Here is a 16599-nt window from a genome sequence, read left to right as displayed (position 1 = left end):
CCCTTAACTGGCAGTACTGTACTTAATCAAGCATCTTCCACCATTCATTTAACACAACATTCTGTATACTGCACATTTCTTGAATTTTTTATTTTTCTTTGTTAAAAATAGCCTCGGTAGATAACCCTCTCCGTCATCCGGAATTTTTGATCAACCGGCACCATCCCAGTCCCGTTGGTGCCGGATACCAAAGAGTTTCCTGTATATGCCTTTGTAGCCTCCTTATGTCCTCTTCACAATTTACTTTCCTACCTATCTTTGTGTCATCAGCAAATTTAGCAACCAGACCTTTGGTCCCTTCATCCAAGTCATTTATATAAATTGAAAAAGTTGAGGCCCCAGCACTGATCCCTGTGGCACTCCACTCGTTACATCTTGCCAATCAGAAAATGACCCATTTATGCCTACTCTGTTTCATGTTAGCTAGCCAATCTTCTATCCATGCCAATATGTTATCCCCACACCATGAGCTTTTATTTTCCACAATAACCTTTGATGTGGCACCTTATCAAATGCCTTCTGGAAATCTAAGTACAGTACATCCACCAGTTCCCCTTTATCCACAGCACATGTTACTTCCTCAAAGAACTCCAATAAATTGGTTAAACATGATTTCCCTTTCACAAAACCATGTTGACTCTGCCTGATTACTTTGAACTTTTCTAAGTGCCCTGCTATAACGTCTTTAATAATAGCTTCTAACATCTTCCCTATGACAGATGTTAAGCTAACTGGCCTGTAGTTTCCTGCTTTCTGTCTCCCTCCCTTTTAAAATAAAGGAGTTAAATTCGCTATTTTCCAATCTAATGGAACCTTCCCTGAATCTAGGGAATTTTGGAAAATTAAAACCAACACATCAACTATCTCACTAGCCACTTCTTTTAAGACCCTAGGATGAAGTCCATCAGGACCCGGGAACTTGTCAGCCTGCAGCTCCAACAATTTGCTCAGTGCCACTTCCCTGGTGATTATAATTTTCTTGAGTTCCTCCCTCTCTTCCATTTCCTGATTTATAGCTATTTCTGGGATGTTACTTGTATCCTCTATAGTGAAGACCAATGCAAAATACCTGTTCAATTCAACTGCCATCTCCTTATTTTCCATTATTAATTCCCCAGAATCACTTTTTATAGGACCAACGCTCACTTTGTTAACTCTTTTCTTTTTAAAATATCTATAGAAACCCTTACTATCTGTTTTTATATTTCTAGCTAGCTTTCTCTCGTACTCTAATTTTTCTCTCCATATTAATCTTTTAGTCATTCTTTGCTGTTTTTTATATTCTGTCCAATCTTCAGACCTGCCACCCATCTTTGCACAATTATATGCTTTTTCTTTAAGTTTAATACTATCTTTAACTTTTTTAGTTAACCACGGATGGTGGGTCCTCCCCTTGGAATTTTCTTTCTTGCTGGAATGTATATATTCTGTGTATTTTAAAATATCCCCTTAAATGTCTGCCACTGCAACTCTATTGACCTATTCCTTAACCTAATTTGCCAGTTCACTTTAGCTAGCTGCTTTCATGCCCTCATAATTGCCCTTATTTAAGTTTAAAATACTAGTCTTGGACCCAATCTTCTCTCTCTCAAACTGAATGTAAAATTCAATCATATTATGATCGCTGCTAGGGGTGCCTTCACTATGAGGTCATTAATTAATCCTATATCGTTGCACAATACCAGGACTAGTATAGCCTGCTCTCTGGTTGGCTCCAGAACGTGCTGTTGTAAGAAACAACTCGAAAACATTCCATGAACTCCTCATCTATGCTACCTTTGCCCATCTGATTTTTCCAGTCTATATGCAGATTAAAATCCCCCATGATTATTGCTGTACCCTTCTAACAAGCTCCCATTATTTCTTCCTTTATACTCCATCCTACAATGTGGTTACTGTTAGGGGGCCTGTACACCACTCCTACAAGTGACTTCTTGCCTTTATTATTTCTCATCTCTACCCAAACAGCTTCTACATCCTGGTTTCCTGAACATAGGTCATCCCTCTCTATTGTGTTAATACCATCATTAATTAACAGAGCCACCCCTCCATCTTTTCCCACCTTCCTGTCCTTCCTAAATGTCATGTACCCTTCAATATTCAGGTCCCAATCTATGTCATCCTGCAGCCATGTTTCTGTAATGGCTATCAGATCATATTTATTTATTTCTATTTATGCTATCAGTTCATCTGTTTTGTTTCGAATGATACGTGCATTGAGATGCAGAGCCTTTAGTTTTGTCCTTTTATTATTTTTGAAACCTCTAGCCTTATCTGTTAATTTACTCTTAGATTTGTACTCTCTATCCCTTCCTATGTGAAGAGAAAAAGATTGGTGAAGTCAAGCGTAGGTCCCTTGCAGTCAGAATCAGGGGAATTTATAATGGGGAACAAAGAAATGGCAGCCCAATTAAATACATACTTTGGTTCTGTCTTCACAAAGGAGGACACAAATAACCTCCCAGAGATGTCGGGGAACATAGGTTCTAATGAGAGGGAGGAACTGAATGAAATCAGTATTTGTAGGGAAATGGTGTTAGGGAAATTGACGGGATTGAAGGCCGATAAATCCCCAGGGCCTGATAATCTACATCCTAGGGTACTTAAGGAAGTGGCCCGAGAAATAGTAGATAAATTCTATAGACTCTGGAACAGTTCCCATGGATTGGAAGGTAGCTAATGTTACCCCACTGTTCAAAAAAGGTGGTAGAGAGAAAACGGGCAATTATAGACTGGTAAGCCTGACATCGGTGGTGGGGAAAATGCTAGAGTCCATTATAAAAGATGTAATAGCAGAGCACTTGGAAAACAGTGACAGGATCGGACAAAGTCAACATGGATTTACAAAAGATAAATCGTGCTTGACTAATCTACTGGAATTTTTTGAGGGTGTAACTGGTAGAATAGATAAGGGAGAACCAGTGGATGTGGTGTATTTGGACTTTCAGAAGGCTTTTGATAAGGTCCCGCATAAGAGATTAGCATGTAAAGTTAAAGCACACGGGATTGGGGGCAAGGTACTGACTTGGATAGAGAACTGGTTGGCGGACAGGAAAAAAGAGTTGGAATAAACGGGTCTTTTTCCGAGTGGCAGGCAGTGACTAGTGGGGTATCACAGGGATCGGTGCTAGGACCCCAGCTATTCACAATATATATTAATGATCTAGACGAGGGAACTAGATGTAATATCTCCAAGTTTGCAGATGACACAAAGCTGGGTGGGCGTGTGTGCTGTGAGGAGGATGCCGAGAAACTCCAGTATGATTTGGACAGGTTGGGTGATTGGGCAGATGCATGGCAGATGCAGTATAATGTGGATAAATGCGAGGTTATTCACTTAGGTGGCAAAAACAGGAAGGCAGATTATTATCTGAATGGCAATGGATTGGGAGAAGGGGAAGTGCAACGAGACCTGGGTGTCCTTGTGCACCAGTCGCTGAAGGTAAGCATGCAGGTGCAGCAGGCGGTTAAGAAGGCAAATGCTATGTTGGCCTTCGTAGCGAGAGGGTTTGAGTACAGGAACAAGGATGTCTTGCTGCAGTTGTACAGGGCCTTGGTGAGACCACACCTTGAGTATTGTGTGCAGTTTTGGTCGCCTTATCTGAGGAAGAATGTTCTTGCCATGGAGGGAGTACAGCGAAGATTCACCAGACTGATACCTGGGATGGCAGGAATGACCTTTGAGGAGAGATTGGGTCGATTGGGCTTATACTCGCTGGAGTTTAGAAGAATGAGAGGGGATCTCATTGAAACTTATAACATTCTAACAGGATTAGACAGACTAGATGCAGGAAGGATGTTCCCGATTGTGGGGGAGTCCAGAACCAGGGGTCACAGTCTAAAGATAAGGGGTAAGCCATTTAGGACTGAGATGAGGAGGAATTTCTTCATCCAGAGAGTGGTGAAACTGTGAAATTCTCTACCACAGAAGGCAGTTGAGGCCAATTCATTAAATTTATTGAAGAAGGAGTTAGATATATTTCTTAAGGCTAAAGGGAGCAAGGGATATGGGGAGAAAGCAGGGACAGGGTACTGAATTTGGATGATTAGCCATGATCTCATTGAATGGCGGAGCAGGCTCGAAGGGCCGAATGGCCTACTCCTGCTCCTATCTTCTATTTTTCTATGTTTCCTGTCACAGTCTGTTTATCATTTCCCATATTAATACCTTTCTCTATTGCCTTGTCTCTAATCTTTGAATTAGCACATCTTCCCAAATTTGATTTCATGCCCCCAATATTTAATTTAAAGCTCGCTCTACCGCCCTAGTTATATGACTCGCCAGAACACTGGTCCCAGCACGGTTCAGCTGAAGACCGTCCCAACGATACAGATCCCCACTTTCCCCAGTACTGGTGCCAGTGCCCCAGGAATTGAAACCCATTTCTCCCACACCAGTCTTTGAGCCACGCATTCATCTCTCTAATTTTTTTTACCCTATGCCAATTTGCTCGTGGCTCAGGTAATAATGCAGACATTATTACCCTTGAGGTTCTGCTTTTTAATTTAGCCCCTAGCTGCTCATACTCTCAGCAGAACCTCTTTCCTAGTTCTACCTATGTCGTTGGTACCTACATGGACCACGACCACTACCACTGGCTCCTCCCCCTCCCACTGCAAGTTCCTCTACAGCCCAGAGCAGATGTCCTGAACCCTGGCACCTCAGGCAACTCAGTCGTCTGGACTCTCGCTCTTGGCCACAGAGAACTGTATCTATCCCCCTGACTATGCTGTTCCCAATTACCACTACATTCCTATTAACTCCCACCACTTGAATGGTTTCCTGTACCTCGGTGCCATGGTCAGTTAGCTCATCCACCCTGCAGCCACCGCTTTCATCCATACAGGCTGCAAGAACCTCAAACCTGTTGGACAATTGCAAAGGCTGAGGCTCCTCCACCTCCTGGATCCCCATACCTGCCTCACTCGCAGTCACATCCTCCTGTCCCTGACCACTGACCAAATCAGAAGACCCTATCCTAAGGGGTGTGACTGCCTCCTGGAATAAAGTGTCCAGGTAACTTTCCCCCTCCGATGCATCGCAGTGTCTGCAGCTCGGCCTCCAGCTCATCAACTCTGTGGTACGATAGCTTCCCAGTTATAATGCATCCAATATCTCCTGAACTGGATGTAATATAAATGTGAAGATAAACACACCTTATTTGTGTGTAACTAAATATGAACAGCGTCAATCTTAGTGAGACAACACTATAAAGAAAATCGTTCTTTTCCTTATTTCTTATTTATATGTGAACCGTGGTAGTAAGTGTTGGCAGGCCATTCAACCACAGCAGCCATTATAGCCTTGCCCGATCCATACGTACACTTCTAGCAAGGGTTGGCTGGATACTGATCAGGAGCAGGAATCATGGTCAAATTTCCCTTCTCGAACCAAGGAACACGGAGACCAATTGTAGCACTACCGCCAGCCTGTCTGAGATCAACTAACTCAGCACAGACTAGGGATTAAATTTGGGACATTCTTGGTTTGCATAGCTCAGCTACTCCCTGGCTAAACCTACTTAATCATCAGGAAGCATTTCAAGGGATTTGCTTACTCGTCAGAAATATAAATAAATTTGATGTACCAAGATCCAGCTGACTTTGAATGCCTTAGAATAATAATTAATTGACCACTTATAACATTCCAAGGTCAATATAACCTTTACATTCTGAATCACAAAGTGGTGTTAAATAGGTTTTATAGGGCTGAATGGGCAGCCATCAAAATGAAAACAAAAATATATAAAAAGGGAGGAAGTTTTAACTTCACATAAAAGCACTTTACACCTTTCTGGGCCAAGTTACAGCTCTTAACCTTCACACAGAAATCAGCAAATGTTTAAAAACCTGAGAGGAACAGTCAAGAATTTTCTGGAAGATAACATTCAAAACAGTTCAAAAATAAATAAAATATTGGCTTCTTGCTATTCAGGGAATCAGCAGATAACAACTGATTCTCAATTATTGGGCAAAGACACAAAGAGGCAAAGCCCTGAAACATGGCAGCAATTAATCTGAAGTTTTTTTTTATTCGTTCTTGGGATGTGGGCATCACTGACAAGGCCAGCATTTAATGCCCATCACTAATTGCCTTTGAGACGGTGGTGGTGAGCTGCCTTCTTGAACCGCTGCAGTCTGTGTGGTGAAGGTACTCCCATAGTGCTGTTAGGGAGGGAGTTCCAGGATTCTGACCCAGCGACGATGAAGGAACGTTGATATATTTCCAAGTCAGGATGGTGTGTAACTTGGAGGGGAACTTGCAGGTGATGGTGTTCCTATGCACCTGATGCCCTTATCCTTCTAGGTGGTAGAGGTCACGGGTTTGGGAGGTGCTGTCGAGGAAGCCTTGGCGAACTGCTGCAGTGCATCTTGTAGATGGTACACACTACAGCCATGATGCGCCGGTGGTGGAGGGAGTGAATGTTTAAGGTGATGAATGGGATGCCGATCAAGCGGGCTGCTTTATCCTGAATGGTGTCGAGCTTCTTGAGTGTTGTTGGAGCTGCACTCATCCAGGCAAGTGGAGAGTATTCTATCACACTCCTTACTTGTGCCTTGTAGATGGTAGAAAGACATTGGGGAGTCGGGAGGTGAGACACTCGCCACAAAATACCCAGCCTCTGACCTGCTCTTGTGGTCACAGTATTTATGTGGCTGGTCCAGTTAAGTTTCTGGTCAATGGTGACCCCCAGGATGTTGATGGTGGGGGATTCGGCGATGGTAATGCCATTGAATGTCAAGGGGCGGTGGTTAGACATTTACTTGTTGGAGATAGTCATTGCCTGGCACTTCTGTGGCGCGAATGTTACTTGGCACTTATCAGCCCAAACCTGAATGTCATCCAGGTCTTGCTGCATGTGGGCATGGACTGCTTCATTATCTGAGGAGTTGTGAATGGAACTGAACACTGTGCAGTCATCAGCGAACATCCCCACTTCTCACTTTATGATGGAAGGAAGGTCATTGATGAAGCAGCTGAAGATAGTTGGGCCGAGGACACTGCCCTGAGGAACTCCTGCAGCGATGTCCTGGGGTTAAGATGATTGACCTCCAACCACCACAACCGTCTTCCTTTGCGCTAGGTATGACTCCAGCCAGTGGAGGAGAGTTTTCCCCATGATTCCCATTGACTTCAGTTTTACTAGGGCTCCTTGATGCCACACTCGGTCAAATGCTGCCTTGATATCAAGGGCAGTCACTCTCATCTCACCTCTGGAATTCAGCTCTTTTTTCCATGTTTGGAGCAAGGCTGTAATGAGGTCTGAGGCCGAGTGGTCCTGGCGGAACCCAAATTGAGCATCGGTGAGCAGGTTGTTGGTGAGTAAATGCCGCTTGATAGCACTGTTGATGACACCTTCCATCACTTTGCTGATGATTGAAAGTAAACTGATGGGGCGGTAATTGACCGAGTTAGATTTGTCCTGCTTTTTGTGGACAGGACATACCAGGGCAGTTTTCCACATTGTCGGATAGATGCCAGTGTTGTAGCTGTACTGGAACAGCTTGGCTAGTTCTGGAGCACAAGTCTTCAGCACGATAGACGGGATGTTGTCGGGGCCCATAGCCTTTGCTATATCCAGAGCGCTCAGCAGTTTCTTGATATCATGTGGCGTGAATCGAATTGGCTGGAGGCTGGCTTCTGTGATGGTGGGGACCTCAGAAGGAGGCCGATATTGGTCATCCACTCGGCACATCTGGCTGAAGATGGTTGCAAACGCTTCAGCTTTGTCATTTGCACTCGCGTGCTGGGCTCCGCTATCACTGAGGATGGGGATGTTCATGGAGCCTCCTCCTCTCGTTAGTTGTTTAATTGTCCACCACCATTCATGACTGGATGTGGCAGGGCTGCAGAGCTTTGATCTGATCTGTTGATTGTGGGATCACTTAGCTCTGTCTATAACATGCTGTTTAGCATGCATGTAGTCCTGTGTTGCAGCTTCCCCAGATTGGCACCTCATTTTTAGGTACGCCTGGTGCTGCTCCTGGCATGCTCTTCTGCTCACCTCACTATAGGAAGGATGTGATTGCTTTGGAGAGGGTGCAGAGAAGATTCACCAGGATGTTACCTGGGATGGAGCGCCTCAGCTATGAAGAAAGACTAAACAGGCTGGGGTTGTTTTCCTTGGAGCAAAGAAGGCTGAGGGGGGACCTGATTGAGGTGTACAAAATGATGAGGGGCATAGATAGGGTAGACAAAGAGGAACTTTTCCCCTTAGTAGGGGGGTCAATAACAAGGGGGCATAGATTCAGGGTAAGGGGCAGGAGATTTAGAGGGGATTTGAGGAGGAACTTTTTCACCCAGAGGATGGTTGGAATGTGGAACTCAATGCCTAAAAGGGTGGTAGAGGCAGGAACCCTCACAACATTCAAGAAGCATTTGGATGAGCACTTGAAATGCCATTGCATACAAGGCTATGGACCAAATGCTGGAAAATGGGATTAGACTGGACAGGGATGGATGGGCGGCGCAGACACGATGGGCCGAAGGGCCTCTTTCTGTGCTGTAAAACTCTATGACTCTATGACACTCCTCTTTGGACCAGGGTTGGTCCCCTGGCTTGATGGTAATGGTAGAGTGAGAGATATACAAGGCCATGAGGTCACAGGTTGTGGTGGAGTACAATTCTGCTGCTGCTGATGGCCCACAGTGCCTCACGGATGCCCAGTTTTGCGCTGCTAGATCTGTTCTGAATCTATCCCATTTAGCACGGTGGTAGTGCCACACAACACGATGGAGGGTGTCTTCAGTGTGAAGACGGGTCTTCGTCTCAACAAGGACTGTGCGGTGGTCACTGCCACCAATGCTGTTATGGACAGATGCATCTGCGACAGGTAGATTGGTGAGGAAAAGGTGAAGTAGGTTTTTCCCTCGTGTTGGTTCTCTCACCACCTGCCGCAGGCCCAGTCTGGCAGCTATGTCCTCAGAGGTCTCAATTAAAATTTGGTTTTCGGATTGCAACATGTCTTTAATGCAAGGTGTGAAGGTTCAGGACTACATCCTCTGCATATTACACAAGTGTAATCTTATTTTTCAGAAAATAATTTTGAAATGTACCTTTAAGAGTGCCACTCCTCCAACCCTCTCTTGGTCAATCCAAGATGGAATTGATTCACGTATGGATTTTTGACTATCCTAAAAGCAGGAACAATTGAGTGTCAAAACAAACATATATTGGAAATCTGTTCTTTGTTATTTATAACAAAATCAAAAACAAATGAATCATCATAGAATAGAATCATAAAAACTTACAGCACAGATAGAGGCCATTCAGCCCATCGTGCCTATGCTGGCTCTTTGAAAGTGCAGTTGTGCTTAGTTCCACCCCCACCGCTTGTCCGTAACCCTGTGAGTTCCTCATCCTCAAATATCTGTTTAGCTGGCATCAGCTACCACTACTTTTTGAGATTGAGCGTTCCAAATCCCAGATTAGGAAAGCAAAGATAGGGCATGAAAAAATATTGGCAAGTAAAATCAAGGAAAACCCAAAGATGTTTTATAAATACATAAAGAGCAAGAAGATAACTAAGAAAAGAGTAGGGACTTATTAGAAACCAAAAAGGTAATCTATATGTGTTGGCGGAAGATGTGGGTATGATCCATGAATACTTTGTGTCTGTCTTCACAGAAGAGGGATGATGCAGACATTGTAGTTAAGGAGGAGGAATGTGAAATATTTGATGGGATAAACAGAGAGAGAGGGAAAGTATTAAGTGTTTTTAGCATCTTTGAAAGTAGATAAATTGCCAGGCCCGGATGAAATTTATCCCAGGCTGTTAAGAGAGGCAAGGGAGGAAATAGCAGAGGCTCTGAACATCATTTTTCAATCCTCTCTGGCTACAGGCGTGGTGCCATAGGACTGGTGGACTGCTAACATTGTGCCATTGTTTAAAAAGGGAGAAAGGAATAGACTGAGTAATTACAGGCCAGTCAGCCTAACCTCGGTGGTGGGAAAATTATTTGAAAAAATTCTGAGGGACAGTATTAATCATCATTTAGAAAGTCATGGATTAACCGAAGACGGTCAGCATGGATTTGTTAAGAACATAAGAATTAGGAGCAGGAGTAGGCCATACGGCCCTTCGAGCCTGCTCCGCCATTCAATAAGATCATGGCCGATCTTTGACCTCAACTCCACTATCCCGCCCGATCTCCATATCCCTCAAAGGGACGGTGGTAATCAGGGAGCATGTTTAAAACCTTTTTTTTTAAATCCTCTGTCATCCTGGCTTGGACCATAGAAAATCAGGGTGCGGTATTTTTTTTAAACATTTTTAAAGCAACCTCTTGGAACAAGCAGCTGCTTCAGGGGATGGGGGGAAACCAGCTGTCCAGTTTGGCCAGCATCCACCACAACTGCAAATTTATCCCCACATTGCTAGAGGGCTGAATCCTAATGCCCCTGCCGCAGACCCAGTGTACCTCAGCAGGGTTAATGCCAAAGTTCAGCATCCTGCCATAACAGCTGTAATTACACCGCCACAGATTTTCTGGGCTACTGTCTTTAGTATAACAGTGCAAATGCTACTACTGTAAATAGCGACAATATGTTTAAAATCTTGTCTGTATGCACTTTTGTCTTCAAAACCTTACTTCCTGTTATCACATTTATGTCACACTTTGTCAAATTTTTACCCATTATAAATTCCTATGTCCACAATTATAATGGAAATTGCCACGTATATATGTCACACTGTAATTACAACCTCCTGCCAGTGATGGCATTGTATTGCCTGTTTTGCATTTCCTAGCTCCTTAGCCTATACAGCAGAAACATTCCTATGCTTCAACCAACTCCTATGCTTTCCAAATTTCCAAAATCTTTCTATTTAACTATAAATAATAATATAAAATGAAATACAGAAAAATAAGGAAAGAATGTACGACTTTAAAATGGTGACTGCATTACATCTGCACCTCCTGGTCCAATTATCCACTTCCCTCTAACCCCATTTCACCTGACAAATATGGTCTTGGCTCCATCATGTGCAATTCCATGGGAGATGGACTAATATTTAATAGGAAAATATATCTAGCACTGCATAGAACTTGTACTTGAAAGAGCATGGCTTTTGAATGGTTAGGTCTATGACTTCTGAACACACAAGCATTTTACTGGTGACCGTATGAGACCCCATGAAACCACATTGAAGGGATACTTCAGTTACAATTGTTTGGTAGAATGGTAATATGAATGCCAGTTGATGCCACAGTAATGTTGCTTGAACTCACAATGGTAATTACATTTTATGACTCCTCCACCGTAGCTCCAGCTCTCAGAAATGATTTGAATATTTCACATTAAATTACAAACAGGCTGCCCAAAAGCTTCCTCAATGCTATTGTTGGATTGTGTGGAAAGAGAAATCGATATTGATTGAAGTATACTAGGGAAGATTTTAAGGCTTCTCATCCAGTAGAAATGAGTGGTAGCACCCCAAAAATCACAGGGAAGAACATACCGCCTTGTTCCAGTCATCATCAATTTGCCCGGGTCCTTGGAATAGGCAGCTCGGGCGGCCACCTGAAGCAAGTGCACAGCTAATCTGAGTATTTAAATCAGAGTCCTATAACATCAATAGAACCCTGATGCTATTTTAGGACTCAACTAGACGGAGCTTGCGTGTGCACGCTACACCCAGTACACAGGAATATAAGAAACAGGAGTAGGCCATACGGCCCCTTGAGCTTGCTCCGCCATTCAATAAGATCATGGCTGATCATCGACCTCAACTCCACTTTCCCACCTGATCTCCATATCCCTTGATTCCCTTAAGAGTACAAAAATCTATCTATCTCAGCCTTTGAACATACTCAAAGACTCAGCATTCACAGCCCTCTGGGACAGAGAATTCCAAAGATTCACAACCCTCTGAATGAAGAAATTCCTCCTCATCTCGGTCTTAAATGGCCGACCCCTTATCCTGAGACTATGCCCTCTAGTTCTAGACACTCCAGCCAGGGGAAACAACCTCTCAGCATCTACCCTGTCAATCCCCTTCAGAATCTTGTATGTTTCAATGAAATCACCTTCATTCTTCTAAACTCCAGAGAGTATAGGCCCATTCTACACAATCTCTCATCATAGGAATCAATCTAGTAGAATAAATTTTAAAAATAAATTAGTAAACCTATCAGTTGGCCACCTGATATTACAGCGGTCTAGAGTCAGCGTGCTTCCCCAGTCACTGGTTTTCTACCCACAGCCCATCAGTCCTATCTGGGGCTCCCCACTGGCACTATCGGGTGACTGGCCGATGCTCTCCGCTCGCAGGCTTCCCGAGAACCTCATGTTGAAAAATAATCTACTCTAATAAATTCAAAAATAAAAACCAAAGGCAGCAACGGTATAATCAAGACTTACTGTTTTCCGAAGCATGTCTCCAACAATCAAACCAGTAAATGCATCCCATTCCTAAAAAAAAAGTAGTGTTTAAATATACAAATATGTACTCTATATTTTTTATTTATTTTGTAACATAAAAGCTGCTGAACCACAATTTTTCTCAACTTTTCTCTAGCTTGGCAGAGTTAGAAACATTAATTTGTCCAGGGTACTTTGACAATATTATTGTTTGTGACAGAATGATTTCCGGGGTCTTTCACTATAAGTTACACATTTCCAGAAAATTAAAAAATACTTATTAATGTGGAATACAAACTACTCCTGAAACTGAAACTGCTGATACAGATTTCCAGAAGAGGAAACCATTTTCAAATATTGAAAAAGAGTTCTGTTGTACATGGACAGCAGTAAGGTCGGTTAGCAACTGTGGGACAAAAAGAACTAAGCGTTCTTGGTGGCTGGTGTTTGCTAGACTATAATACAGATAATCCTCAAATTATTGAGGATAATTTACCGCCATGGACATATGGAATTAAGGCTAAGCTGTAAACATGGACAACAAAATGGTTGGAAGGCAGAAAGCAAAGGATAACAGTAAAAGGAGGTTTCCTGGAATGGAAAGGTGTGGTGATTGGTGTCACATAGCAGTCTGTTTTGAGGCAACTCGTATTTAATATACACATAAAAGATCTGGAGGAAGAAATTGCTATGCTTTTCGATCGTTTTCCGGGTCCAAAACAGATGCCATGAAGTCGAATTTTGCAGCACAACTATATCAGATCGGGCAGCCAGTGGCCACCTACAACAAACACAGGCATCATTTAAATATGCTTTGGACAAACAATTATGGAAAAATTCAACATAGATTTATTAAGATGCTAGAGGGCATAGGTATGATGAGAGACTTGGAAAAACTAAAGCTCTAAACAGTGTAGCAGAGAAGATTAAGGGACAATCTAATTAACATGTTCAAATTTTTTGAAAGAGTTGAAGAGGGTCAGTGGCGAAAGGATATTTCCATTAGATGGTGACTGGGTAACGGAAGGGCATAAATTTAGCTGTACTGGAAGGGTAAAGGAAGACATTTGAAGTCCTTTATCATACAACGGGTTATTAAAATATGGAATGCATTAACACAAGTGGTTATTGAAGCCAAGCCAGGACAACTATTAAGAAGAAATTAGATACACATTTAAGAGAAATATATATTACAGGGTTTGATTGAAGAACAGTGAAATAGATTACAGCAGAGGTGCAATGGGCCAAATGTCATTATTCTGTGCTGAAATTTCTATGATATCAGAAAATGTGATGGTCACTGCCACAATTGCCTGGCCAATAAGAATGACATCTAATTAAACAGCTGCAATAAACAACATCAGTTTTCATTTCTTACATTTTCTTGGAAGAGGTCTGGGTGCATTCCACGTACAAAATGCAAAGCAAACATAAGTTGATCAGCCTGCAATAATAAAAAAACAATTAGAAAAGATTTGGCAATAACACTGGAGACACATTTTTATTCTCTACTTTAAAGTTTATTTACCAGCAGAAAAGGACAGCTTTTAAAAAAAAAAAAGTTTTTGTGTTGACCATGTGTCAGCCGTGGCTCAGTTGGTAGCACCCTCGCCTCTGAGTCAGAAGGTTGTGGATTCAAGTCCCACTCCAATGACTTGAGCATACAAAAATCTAGGCTGTCACTCCAGTGCAGTACTGAGGGAGTGCTGCATTGTCGGAGGTGCTATCTTTCGGATGAGACGTTAAACCGAGGCCCCGTCTGCTCTCGCAGGTGGACGTAAAAGATCCCATGGCACTATTTCGAAGAAGAGCAGGGGGGTTATCCCCGGTGTCCTGGCCAATATTTATCCCTCAATCAACATCACTAAAAACAGATTATCTGGTCATTATCACATTGCTGTTTGTGGGAGCTTGCTGTGCGCAAATTGGCTGTCGTGTTTCCCACATTACAACAGTGACTACACTTCAAAAGTACTTCATCAGCTGTAAAGCGCTTTGGGATGTCCGGTGGTCGTGAAAGGCGCTATATAAATGCAAGTCTTTCTTTTCTTTTTATCAAGGTTAAAGATGTTAGTGCTGAGGATTTCCATTTCAGGCACCTAATGGCAGTATCAGGTATGCAGAGAAAAGTTCCTTCTACTCTGCCCCCATGTTGCATCATCCTTTTTTCCTGGTAACTAATGAATTTTGCACAAATAATTCTTTACTGAACTAATAAAATCAGTCTCAACATAAAGAGATGACTAAAACAAAAGCAAAATACTGCAGATGCTGGAAATCTGAATTAAAAACAGAAAATGTAGGAAACAACTCAACAGGTCAGGCAGCATTTGTGAAGAGAGAAACAGTTAAGATTTCAGGTCGATGAACATTCATCAGAATTGAAAGACGTTAGAGATTAACAGTTTTTAAGCAAATATGGAGCCAGGGAAAGGGGAGTGGCAGGAAAGACCAAAGGGGAAGTTTGTGATAGGGTGGAGGGCAGGAGTGATTAAATGACAAAAGAGATGATGCTGCAAGGCAAAAGAGGGTGAAAATGGTACGAGTAAAGACACAAAAGATGGGTCCACAGGAGGTGTAAATGTCTACAGGAGAATTGGAGAGGGATGGAAGCATAGAAAATCTGTCAAAAAGGAGAAGCCTCCCGCATCCCGGGAATGTGATGGAGAAAGGTGAGTAGACCACAGAGGTTGCTGAGTGTTTTATTATAAAGAGATGACTGTTTAGTTGACTGGAGGCCAATTTCTTAATTTGATTCAGGCTACTGTTACACTACCATTTCTGCTCTGCATTATCAACACTAGAACTCAGGTGACAGGTCAGCAATCTGATTCCTTGGCACGTGTTGGTCTGATAAGTGAGAGCACCTCCAGCAGGCGGGTTCACTCCTTTGCACTGAATTTAGCAAAACTCAAATATAGTATGAAGATGTTTTTAAAAAGTGTCCAGATGGGTTGTTGGACAGGCTGGACACTTTATAAAGTTAATGCTTCTTTTGTGACAGCCAAAGAAAAACTTTTGAAGTGTAGTCACTGTTGTAATGTAGGGAAACATAGCAGCCAATTTGCACACAGCAAGGTCCCATAAACAGCAATGTGATAATTACCAGATTCCCCTCCAAGTTTCTCACCAAGTCACACACCATCCTAACTTGGAAGTATATCGCCGATCCTTTATCGTCGCTGGGTCAAAATCCTGGAACTCCCTCCCGAACAGCACTGTGGGAGTACCTTCACCACACGGACTGCAGCAGTTCAAGAAGGTGGCTCACCACCACCTTCTCGAGGGCAACTAGGGATGGGCAATAAATGCTGGCCTTGCCAGCGACGCCCACATCCCATGAACGAATTTTAAAAAATTGGTTTTAATAATGGTGATTAAGTCACGATTTGACTTTGACAAAAGTAAGCTATCTCTCATCCTTCTTGACCTGCCTGCAACCTTTGACATGGTTGACTACACCACCCTCTTCTAAACACCTATCCACCGTCGTCCAGCTGGGTGGGCCTGGTTCCATTCTCATCTATCCAGTCGTAGCCAGAGAATCAATTGTAATGGCTTCTCTTCCTGCTCCCGCACCGTTACCTCTGGGGTCCCCCAAGGATCTATCCTTGGCCCTATCTTGGCTCTAACCTATTTCTCATCTACATGTTCCCCCTCGGTGACATTATCCGCAAACACTGCGTCAGTTTGCACATGTATGCTGATGATACCCAGCTCTACCTCACCACCACCTCTCTCAACCCTTCCACTGTCTCTAAATTGGCAGACTGCTTGTCCGACATCTAGTACTGGATGAGCAGAAATTTCCTCCAACTAAATATTGGGAAGACCAAAGCTATTGTCTTCGGTCCTCACCACAAACTTGGTTCCCTAGCCACCAACTCCATTCCTCTTCCTGGCAAATGTCTGAGGCTGAACCAGACTGTTCGCAAACTTGGTTTCATATTTGACGCCGAGATGAGCTTCTGACCACATATCCACACCATCAGAAAGACCGCCTAGTTCCACCTCTATAACATCGCTCAACTTCACCCCTGCCTCAGCTCATCTGCTGCAGAAACCCTCATCCATACCTTTGTTACCTCAGATTTGACTATTCTAACAATCTCCTGGCTGACATCCCAAGTTCTATCCTCTGTAAACTCAAGGTCATCCAAAACTCTGCTGCCCGTGGCCTAAATCGCACCAAGTCCTGCTCACCCACCTCCCCAGTGCTCGCTGACCTACACTG

General features: G+C 43.1%; 1 protein-coding gene across 6 annotated transcripts in view; it reads right to left on the bottom strand.

Annotated features, from left to right (window-relative positions):
• dync2h1 (dynein cytoplasmic 2 heavy chain 1) overlaps positions 1-16599 on the bottom strand; it is a 996931-nt gene that overhangs the window by 374297 nt on the left and 606035 nt on the right. For all 6 annotated transcript variants that reach the window (XM_085999037.1, XM_085999042.1, XM_085999039.1 and 3 more), the window contains 3 exons: positions 13744-13809; positions 12366-12416; positions 9059-9136 (listed from right to left, as the gene is read on the bottom strand). In XM_085999037.1, the coding sequence (XP_085855163.1) occupies positions 9059-9136; positions 12366-12416; positions 13744-13809 (195 nt within the window). The remainder of the gene's footprint in view (positions 1-9058; positions 9137-12365; positions 12417-13743; positions 13810-16599) is intronic.

Source organism: Somniosus microcephalus, chromosome 10, assembly GCF_052327205.1.
Source record: "Somniosus microcephalus isolate GS21.2 chromosome 10, FLI_Smic_1.0, whole genome shotgun sequence".
In the NCBI taxonomy this organism is placed as follows: domain Eukaryota; kingdom Metazoa; phylum Chordata; class Chondrichthyes; order Squaliformes; family Somniosidae; genus Somniosus; species Somniosus microcephalus.
Note: the sequence above shows the minus strand (reverse complement) of the source record. Positions and strands in the feature narration are given on the sequence as shown.